This window comes from Drosophila subpulchrella, chromosome 3R (genome assembly GCF_014743375.2).
Source record: "Drosophila subpulchrella strain 33 F10 #4 breed RU33 chromosome 3R, RU_Dsub_v1.1 Primary Assembly, whole genome shotgun sequence".
NCBI lineage: Eukaryota > Metazoa > Arthropoda > Insecta > Diptera > Drosophilidae > Drosophila > Drosophila subpulchrella.
The window spans coordinates 13502956-13513282 of NC_050609.1; the positions used below are offsets into that span (position 1 = coordinate 13502956).

General features: G+C 41.9%; 4 protein-coding genes across 5 annotated transcripts; 3 read left to right on the forward strand and 1 right to left on the reverse strand.

The window, feature by feature from the left end:
- Positions 1-1185: 1185 nt before the first annotated feature.
- LOC119559822 (protein fem-1 homolog C) lies at positions 1186-6003 on the reverse strand. Of its 2 annotated transcripts, XM_037872925.1 has the most exons (7): positions 5204-6003; positions 3923-4245; positions 2659-3289; positions 2042-2585; positions 1855-1983; positions 1494-1744; positions 1186-1439 (listed from the first exon to the last, which is right to left on the reverse strand). In XM_037872925.1, exons 1-6 carry the CDS (start codon positions 5455-5457, stop codon positions 1520-1522), a joined length of 2106 nt encoding a protein of 701 aa, XP_037728853.1. In that variant the 5' UTR covers positions 5458-6003; the 3' UTR covers positions 1186-1439; positions 1494-1519. The 2 variants fall into 2 exon arrangements, with proteins under 2 accessions (XP_037728853.1, XP_037728844.1); XM_037872916.1 differs by having other exon boundaries at positions 1186-1744.
- A 442-nt stretch (positions 6004-6445) lies between these two features.
- Positions 6446-7202, forward strand: LOC119557963 (baculoviral IAP repeat-containing protein 5). The gene is made up of 3 exons (XM_037871009.1): positions 6446-6679; positions 6745-6924; positions 6985-7202. The coding sequence occupies exons 1-3, from the start codon at positions 6530-6532 to the stop codon at positions 7114-7116; spliced, it is 462 nt and encodes a 153-aa protein (XP_037726937.1). The 5' UTR covers positions 6446-6529; the 3' UTR covers positions 7117-7202.
- Positions 7203-7355: 153 nt separating this feature from the next.
- Positions 7356-8625, forward strand: LOC119554689 (single-strand selective monofunctional uracil-DNA glycosylase). The gene is made up of 2 exons (XM_037865693.1): positions 7356-7756; positions 7832-8625. Exons 1-2 carry the CDS (start codon positions 7442-7444, stop codon positions 8360-8362), a joined length of 846 nt encoding a protein of 281 aa, XP_037721621.1. The 5' UTR covers positions 7356-7441; the 3' UTR covers positions 8363-8625.
- A 261-nt stretch (positions 8626-8886) lies between these two features.
- LOC119552762 (tRNA-specific adenosine deaminase 2) lies at positions 8887-10112 on the forward strand. The gene is made up of 2 exons (XM_037862569.1): positions 8887-9517; positions 9572-10112. The coding sequence occupies exon 1, from the start codon at positions 8995-8997 to the stop codon at positions 9475-9477; it is 483 nt and encodes a 160-aa protein (XP_037718497.1). The 5' UTR covers positions 8887-8994; the 3' UTR covers positions 9478-9517; positions 9572-10112.
- The last annotated feature ends 215 nt before the right edge of the window (positions 10113-10327 follow it).

Sequence of the window (10327 nt, forward strand, 5' to 3'; positions counted from 1 at the left end):
ATTAGCCAAAGCATAAAAGTGAATGTTGACGGGACACAAATTATGATTTGCGTAACAAAACTATTTTATTTTAATTTATTAATTCACACCATGTGGGATTTTGACATTGTCCACTTCTATGCATAGTATTAGCAACCGAATCCTACCCCAAGCCCCGTCAGTCCGCAGATCCGTATCCCACATCCGTCAAATCGCATTGATTGGGTGATAAATGCCCCTGCGAGGCCTATCATCCGGTCAAAGTAAATTCATTTTTAATTATTGGCCTAAAAATTATTCAAAATTAATTATGGGACACCTCGGGATCACAACTATTTCGGGATGCCCCCGAAACCCAAGATAAGACCACCAATTTTATAATAAGCATGTGGAACGAATCGTCTTTTGACTTTTCTGCTCATAAGCTGACAGTTTTACATGGGCTGTGGCACAAATATTGACAAATGATTGGGATCGATATCCGAAACAACTTAAGTGGATGATGTCTTATAAGTTTCGAGAAGATCATACAAACATAATAATTAATTAAGGTTACTCAAAAGCGAAATATCCAAATATGTTTTAAATAAACTGGTGTAAGTAAGAGCCTAACCTTTCCATTTTACCCAATTAAGAACACTTAACCATTTTATTGACAGTAAACTGTAAACTATTCAATTTATTGATTAGATTTGCGTTTTACTCAAAATTCAGTAGATAATTATTCGATCCGGCTTATGCAACACGCGTGCTATACGAACTCAATCCATCGGTCTCACAGAAATTGTTGTTAAAATACTTGCTGCGGGCCAAGACAATATTTTGGCCCACACGCATACACGTAGTACATAGGTCTAAAAAGCATGGTAATCATAAGAAGTTAAGGGACAAATGCTGTCGAACAGGTTGAGTGACTTTGGCCCTCTCACAAATTGCAATTCACATAGTTATCGAGTTCGATTTTAGTAGTTCAACAAGTGTTCAATTAGTTATTCTAGTTGTATGTATATATATATTTATAGTATATATTTAGTATATGTTTCAGGCGTAATTGTATGTATGTAGATAATGTGTAAACTGTATTGGCGTTACAATGAGTTCCTCTCTTTAGGATCTAATAATCAAACAGCAGAGCAGAATTTGTTAAGTACAAAGATCCGCCATTCGCTTTGTAAGTTCTCTAAAATATTAATGTTTCCGATACACTCTCTATATATATATGTAGTTTTTAATATCACGTTCATCGTTTACACTTTTTGCTTGTTCTGTTACAATGTTTGTTCTGATTCTGCATCTATTTCTTCTGATCTCGATTGGAGTTTTAAACTACTTTAAGCCGATTTAACAATAGATATAGATATCTGTAAATATGTATTTAATATATAGAGCGAGACAAAGTAACCGACACTGGTGAAATTTTGAAAATTCCGAATGGGGACAATCCTCTTGGGTTGAAACGCCTATAATTTAGACATAAGACATAGACATTAAACACGCTTCCGGCTTCGATTTACCGATTTCTTTCGATTTAGCTGCCTCCTCACGGTTCGTGGCTTCGGACGAACTTTTCTAGCTGCCTGTGGAGCTGATTGTGGTAGGGTATTCGGTGTTTGCTGATCGCCGTAGCTGCCAAACACTGCAGCGTCACAAAGTTGAGCAGCGGAATGGTACTGGTGGGATTAGAGGCTATTAGGTCGTAGGGCCGCTTGTCGGCACGATTCGGCTGATCGATGTCCGCTCCGCACTTGAGCAATAAATGAACAATCTGTGGGTATAAGATGGGCGATTAAATATATTTCTGTTTTATTTTCTTTTTAATTTCTGAATTATCTGCTAGCCTATAAATATTGTAAGGAGACCAAATGGCTCACTTACCTCATTGTCGTAGTTGTAGGGCTGGCAGGCTACGTGCAGGGGCGTGGATTTGGCTTCGTTCTTGACGTTGACATCGACACCGCACTGGATGAGCAGCTTGATGACATCCGCATTGGGGAACACAGTCTTCTAAGGATGATAATAGGGTCGTTTATTAAACATGTCAAATGTTTTAGATGCTACGCACATCGGCAAAATTGTCGTCGGTGATGTAGCCGCTCTTAATGACGTTCAGCCGCGAGGCGCAGAGATGAAGCATTGTGTCGGCGGTGCTGGCACTACGTAGATTGCCCACAACCACGGTCTCGTGAACCGCCTGGCAGATAAGTTTGTTCTGCGCCTCCGTGTGGACGGTATTGATCAGCAAATATATAAGATGAGCCAAACACCTCATCACCCGGTCGTAGTTCTCCTGCTGCCTTCTGAACACAGGCCTCAGGAGTAGCAGGTGCTTCACCACAATGGCGCTTTCCGCCAGCGTTCGAAAGACGCCGAGCACATCCTCAAACCTGGGCAGCACTTTATCCTGATGCACGAACCTGGCTCTGGCATCGCTCCTTATGTGACTCGAGTTCTGAACATGCAGATCCAACATCAATCGCACCAGCGCCTGCGCTGCGAAACAAGTTTCAAAATGCAGGATGGACCAGTTTGACACGCGCACTTCGAGCAGGAACCGCCACAGGTCGATGCAGCGCTGAAGCTGGAGTGAATCCGCATACGAGGCGCCCCTGGAATAAGAGATATAAACGTTACAAAATTGTGCAGCCCGCTTATTCCACTTCCACTTATTTTAATACTCACCTAAAAGTTAACCGAAACAGCATGTCCTTATGGGTCAGCCCCAGAACCCTCTCGCAAATGAGCAGGCTCTGGGTTCGCATCGCATCCATATCAGTGGCAATGTTGTCCAGTTCCTCCAGCGTACTAAACTCCACTGCATTCTCGTAGGCAGTGCGCAAAGGAACCTGCGGCTTCTTTTCAATATACGGAGAATATGCTGCCCGTATGTGATGTGCCATGCGCCAATGTAGGATGCACACCCGCGACTCATTGTGCTCGTCCAGAAACGTCGATCCCATCAACTCGTGAGCCTCCGCCAGTCTGGCAGGCAAATAATTTAGCTCCTTCTTCAAGAAGTCGAAGATCTGATGAGCTCCCTTCAAGCAGGCAGTGCGAAGGGCATCGTCTCCGTACCGACTCTTGGCATAAGGGTCTGCGCCTTGCTCGATCAACATCTTTGTGGTGTCCAGCCGATGCTCCTGGATTGCATAGTGGAGCGCCGTTTTGTCCTGAATGTCCCTTGCGTTAATGTCCGCTCCCTTGCGCACCAGATACAAGCACAACTGCACCGACTGCACCGAATTGATCAGACAGGTGCCGCCGTTGATGTTCGGCCGCTTGATATCAGCTCCGTTCTCCACCAGGAACTTGACTGTTGGGTTTAATGATGGATTTTTGTATTATTTGGTTTTTTACAAGTTTATGGATAATTTTACTAAGGATTACATTACGATAAGTATCAACTTAAAAAATATATACCTGGAACATATTAGCCCAATGGGGTCCAATCTAAGAGGAATGAAACACCTTAGCACAAGCAACTTTCTCTGACCTAGTTTTATTTGTTATTATGCGAATTTCTATTGGCTAAAATAACAAAAAACCAGTCAACTTGAAAGCAGAACTATAAAAAGCTTCGATACTTTGCTAATCAACAAATACAATTCTTTGTACGTTCCTTAAGTTTTGAAACGTAATTTAATATCAAGGCAGAACATACGATTACATCGTGTGATTAGACCACCTGTTTATGGAATTTGTTAGTGCAGATTGTTTAAAAGTGGAAGTGTGTAAGCAATTGCAAAGTTTTGAATTAAATGGACAAATTGCGTGTGAACGAAATTAATTGGAATGAGAACCTACGCTAAGCAACACCAGGTACGGTTCGATTACAAATTTCCAAGACTACTACCTAAGCAATCTAGAGTGCTAATCAATAATGCATAGCCCTCCGCCTCTTAAGATTGCTTTAAACAGCTTTACTGTAGAGACCAATAATAATTACCGATATCAACGTGGGTCATGTAGCAGGCACTCCTCACGGGCGTTGATCCCGAATCGGAGGTGGCATTGATGTCGCATCCGATCCGCACAAGGTACTTGACCATGGAAAGTTTGCCAGAGACGACGGCTGCCCAGAGTGGCGATACATAGTGGAAGCTGTTATCCTCCGGCACCTCGAAATGACCCCTTTGCTCAATGTCCGCCTCGCAGATGGTGATGAGATACTCGGCGATGTCCACGGCTCCCCTTTTGCAGGCAATGAATAGGGGTGCGCAGCCATTTCGCTGCTTCCGCACCAACTCGCGACGGGAATCACGGGGCAGCCTAAAAAACAAAATAATATTTTCAATTGTATTTCATTATTCTATTTTTAAAGTCAATTATTATTTTCTGTGTACGTTTAAGGGTAGAGAATCAGAAGCTTCCGATCAGCACGTGCAGGGGCAATGATTTGGTGGGTACAATTATTGATAAGACGTCAAAACATTGGGAGCTTTTGGTAGAGATTCCACACAAATGACTAGTCATTTGAGATTGCTGATTAGGAGACTTTCAAATATGAATGAAAAATGCAGATAAATATTTATGTACATTCTCCGTTTCAACAATATAAAAAAAATTAATGCAAAGATATCAATTAGTACTTTTTAAATTAACAAATATGTAATATAATGAAACCGACGGATAGTTCAGTAAATAAATAAATATTTAATCGGTTTACAAGAAAACCATGAATCAGCATCGAATAACTATAATCTAATAAACATATCAGTTATTGCAGTAGCAACTTATCGGTAATCAAAATTATCTCCTGCATGTGCCTATAAAATTTAATGTTATAAAAATGATTGTAGGGCAATAGAAAGTTTGTGTAAAAGAACCTCGTCTACGATATGGCGTCATTGTAAATTATATGTCAGACGGATCGATTAAGACGTTTTTCATTCCCTATATGAGAAATTACTAGCTGTTTAAAAATGATGGTTGTAAAATACAGTGTAACTTTGACTTGCAGATGACCTTCCCTACAGAATTGATTATTTCTGGGCCTTACTTTCGCTATGGACATTTGCTTATCACTTTGTTTACGGAATAGGACATTTTTTGACCACTTGATAACGAATTTATCCAGCTAACGAAGCACACAAACTTTTCTTTCAAATGAAATGTAATGTACAGTGGAACTTTGGGAATGGCCATCAACGTTCTATTCCAACAAGCTACCCAAATGACTTGTTATATACAGAACCCCAAATTCTATGGCTCTCTTTAGGGGACATACTTTTCCAGCTCGTGGCGCAGGTGGCGCGACAACAGCGAGTCCTCCTGGCTGCGCTTGCACTCCTCGATCAGCTCGTGACTGAGCTTGGTTAGCTCCACCTTGGGACTGCTCTGCTTGCGTTCGTTGGCCATCGATGGCCGTGCGACTGTCTGCTCCTGCTCCTGGCGGGGACTCTGATCCTGATCCTGATCCTTGGCTTCCAGCTCCAGCTGCAGCTGCTCGACCTGTCGACGGCTGCCTTCAAGTGAGCGCATTGCCAGCGCACCGTCTCATTGCCAAACAAAATTGGTGGGTGGGTGGTTGGCTGTCTCTATATCCTTAGCAGTGGGCGTGGATTGTGGGAGCTGTGGGTTGGAGGGGGCCTCCTCCCGAATGTCCTTGGGCCACTGGCCCCCTTGCAAAAACGGTGCGGCAGTGACCTACTGAACCCACCAGCCTGGGCTACTTAATTGGGTTGCTTCGCGCTGCTCCCGTTTTTCGCCCAAGGCCGTCGGAGCACTTTCTTTTTCTCTCTCTGTATCTCTGCTTGGTTGCCTTTCCTTTCCTCCGTCTCTTCGAATCAATTTCTGTGCAGCGTGCAACTTGGGTGCATAATCTTTGGGGCTCCTTGGGCGATTTTCGCAATTGGCAATTGCAAAAGTTCAAATGAAACAACAACAAGTGCGGTGTGGTGTGTGTCGGTGTGGTGTGGGTGTCTGGCTCACGGTTCACACCATGTTTTCCCGTGTTTTCTGTTTATAAATAAAAAGTCAGCAAAACTCTTAACGTCAAAACAGTCAAAACAGTGTTGTACAATGACAATAATTGAAACAGCTGCTCCAACAGACGACTGTGGCCCATAACAGAGCGGCAGGGTTGTCGTCTATTAACATAGTTATCGATTTTTAAGCCAACGTTACTATCGTATAAATGTATTTTCAATTTCATGTTTATGTACACATATTAAATTAATCTGTAAAAGAATTTACTTTATCAATGTTATTTTTGATTAAATATTAAATACAATGTTTGCTGTAAGTAAATACAATGTGATAGAGCATTTATGAACCCGCTAGAGTTTTTTTTTCCAAATTAAACTCCTTTTATAAATAATTTATTTGATATAACAGATTTGGTTTACCATCACCTGTGACTTCAAGCGATAGCTGTGGTCTGTGTTGAAACAATAAATATTTTATCGATATCACACACTGATGGCAACTCTGCTAGTTACCATATCGATATATTCACACCGCTGGCAACCCTGTTTTCAAAGCCACAGCAACAACGACGCGCTGCTTGCAAAAAATAGCCATTTTTTGTATTTCTCTCAAAAAAAAAAACCAAATGGAATCTCCGGCGATCAATGATATTGCAGCTGGCATGGGTGGCGAGAAGCTGGAGGTCTTCCGGAAGCTGAATCTCCTGGAACAGCATCGCGTGGAGAGCTTCAAGAGTTGGCCCTTTCCAGAAACGGCTTTGTGCAGCATTTCAAAGGCAAGAAAGAATGGATTAAATGTCTTAAATACCGATCAGAGCTCATAACAAATATTACTCAACAGATGGCCGAGGCGGGATTCTATTGGACGGGCACAAAGCGGGAAAACGATACCGCCACTTGCTTTGTGTGCGGGAAAACGCTCGATGGCTGGGAATCTGAGGATGACCCGTGGATGGAACATCGCAAACATGCCCCTCAGTGCGAGTTCGCCAAGCTATCGTGTCCCGAAAAGAATTTAACTGTGAGTTCCCAGACCCTGAACCCACATACCATCCTATAACTTGGTATATCCCTCTCATAGGTCTCGCAATTCCTCGAAATACTTGGAACTGTTGTAAAAGGCAGCATAGAGAAAACCTGCAAAGCCTTCAAAGCTAGCTTCATTCGGGAAAACGAGGAGCGTCTAAATGAGTTTACACACAATCAAAAATAGAACACTAATATTTAAAAATTTTTAATATATATTTAACCCTTTGTATATAAAGATTTTCTAATAAAACGGAATGTTTAAGCCATAATAAAAACAAATACTAACTAAAAAATAATATTAGTTAGTAAGAGAATAGTTAAAATTGGCTTGGCTAAGGGCCAAATCCTTAATCACCCCCAATCAGCCAAGTTACTCCAGTCTACGGTCATACTTTAATAAGGAACAGCTGTTCTAGAACAAAACTAGTAAACAAATCAAACGCAGTTTAAAGACTGCCCCTACCATATATAGCTCACTTTGGACTGCGTAAACGGTTTGATTAAACGCCATGTTAAAACGCAAATTAAACCAGCAAAAAGATAATCTGGAGGATGTGGAGTCGAAAAAGTCACTTCCAAATGAGGAAAGTACCATATCCGATTTCTTCAGCCAGCCTCTGTGGTTGAAATTCTATAACACCGAGGTCAAGTTAAACGAGGTGCTAGAAGAACTGACCCCCCCTCCGAACATTAAGTGCATCTACAACCCCATAGTGTATGCGTCACAACTGCACTGTGATTATGTGCGACGGTTTTTGAGTGGTCCGAAAAAGCTGGTGTTTATTGGGATGAATCCAGGACCCAATGGAATGGCTCAAACCGGGGTAAGTGGCTATTATAAGTATATCCTTGCAGTTAATATTATGTATTATGAGTTATTTAAATATCCCACTTTTCAGATACCCTTTGGCAACGTGCGCACTGTTAAACTTTTGCTGCAACTATCAGGATCTGTGGACAAACCTCCTGTCGAACATCCCAAACGTCCTGTTTTGGGCCTGGACTGCAAGATTGAGGAGCCCAGTGGTGTTCGCCTATGGGAGTTATTTCTGCGATTGGCTGGAAACGTAAACATCTTCACCCAGCAATGCTTTGTGCACAATTTTTGTCCTCTGGCCTTCTTCGATGAAGCGGGCAAAAACCTAACGCCCAGTGAATTGAAAGGGCCTTACAAAAAGCAGCTGCGGGACCTTTGTTTGGAAACACTTGAGGAGCAATTGGTTCTACTTAAGCCCCAAGTTCTTGTGGCTGTGGGGGAATATGTTCATACCGCATTGAAAGGATCAAGGTACTGCCAATCGGATGCCGTTTCTGTCCTCCGGCTGCCTCATCCAAGTCCTCGATCTGTTAATAATAACGATTGGCCGAATAAGGCTCGAGCTTTTTTGGAGGAGAACAACCTAATCCGTTTTTTGCGGAATGAGGCTTAAAGCACGAAATGCATCAGGTATGCATTTAAAAGCACAAACGTTTTTGTAGGGCTTACAAATTGGCAATACTCAAGTACTCTTTATCGGCTAAGAAACCAAAGTACAAATTTTCTAATTTTTGTAAGCAATTCCATCATTTTTTATAATCTTAATGAAACTATTTGATACAAAAAATGGATCTTCTAAATGTAAGCAATGATTAAGGGGGATAAATCATATTGTGGAAATATATAATAATATATATAATCATTTTCAAAGCTTAAAATTAAAATCCGGAAATAAAAAAATCATGTTTTTTATTTTAAAATACAAAATGCTTTTATGTCAATATTTAAATGGGTTTTTTTATAATTGCCTAATTTTATATATTTTGTAGTACAAAACAAATTTTTTTTAATTTTAGAATATTAAATTTAAGAAAAGTGGGAGTACCCTAAACATTTATTGAGGGTGATTTCGCTGTGTCACTGTGACCGCTCCCGCCGTGACCGTTCACCGCCAGCTGTTGCTCAGTGTTGCAAAACGCCGCCAGAGTGAGAGCTGTTCCGAAGTCGCCTTTTGTTTTTGTTGACCTGGTCATCCATCTGTGTGCGGCTTTTCACCCAGTTCGCCCGAGATTATTTCCATGCCAAATGGCCGCCTTTATGGAGGAAGCGTTGGTGGAGGCACGGCGAGCACGTGACGCCGGCGAGGTGCCCGTGGGCTGTGTTTTCGTTCATGGAGACAAGGTGGTCGCACGTGGCGGGAACGAGGTGAACATCCACAGGAACGCCACCCGACATGCCGAGTTCATTTGCATCGACGCGATCCTGGCCAGCTGTCGCGAGAGACGTCTTCCCGCGCGTCAGCTGTTCAGCGAGATTACCGTGGTGGTCACCGTGGAGCCCTGCATCATGTGCTCCGCAGCCCTCCACACGCTGGGGGTCAAGGAGATCATCTATGGCTGCGAAAACGATCGCTTTGGTGGCAAGACCGTGGTGGACGTGGCAGCCGTCGTTGGCCAAAGGATCGATATCACGGGCGGAGTTCGAGCGGATGAGGCGATGGCCCTGCTGAAGGAGTTCTACAAGGGCGACAATCCGGCGGCACCGCCACAGGCCAAGAAGAAGAAGTAGGATGAGTCAGGCAAAGTACCAACCACTTTCGGGAAATGGGGTAACTAATAGTCAAGTATTTGAAAAATAAGTCGATATATATCATTGCTTTCAGGAGCAGGAATGGAGTTACCAACAAACCCTTAAGGAAAGCGGGGAGCTGCAACAGATTGTGGATCATAGAACCTTCGAGAACTTACCCTAAAGAAGATAAGGTAGTTAGCCTCCAGAGGTAAAGAAGATAAATAGGTAGAGAAACTATAAACCTTCGGTAAAACCAACTATTTCCCGACCAAAAAAATTCCTGGGAACCAAAAATTTCCTGAAATCCATAGTTTAAACCTACAAAAGGGGCAAAACAACCAACTTATTTATTTTATAAAACAATATTAAGTGTCCCGATATGAAATGGAGTTTGCTTCCTTTAAGAAAAAGTAGTTAGCAAAGAAACTACATCCATTTGCATCCTGGAAAATAGCCCCGAAAGTAAATTAAGTTCCACTGCATCATTCTTCAACGATTTTTGTATATGTTTCAATTTATTATAAGTTTTAAGCATAGTCTAAGATATATATATATTATTGTATATGGCGTTCAGAACGTATGTTTAAACTCTAAACATAAATACAATTCCTGCATAATAGCTACAACATTTACGTGTGTGTAGTGAAGGCTGTGCCTGTTTCCACTATAGGAAGACTACTCAAAAAACCTTTTGTTTCCTTTCCAAATGCGTAAAGTGCAGCCTCGCAGTCCGACACCAAGAATAGTTAACCCTCCAACAACCAAAGCTTTGGGAGAAATTATATACTTCAATTGGAGATTCGACATTTGAATACTATATGTTGAAGCTTTGTACTTAAGTTTAGAA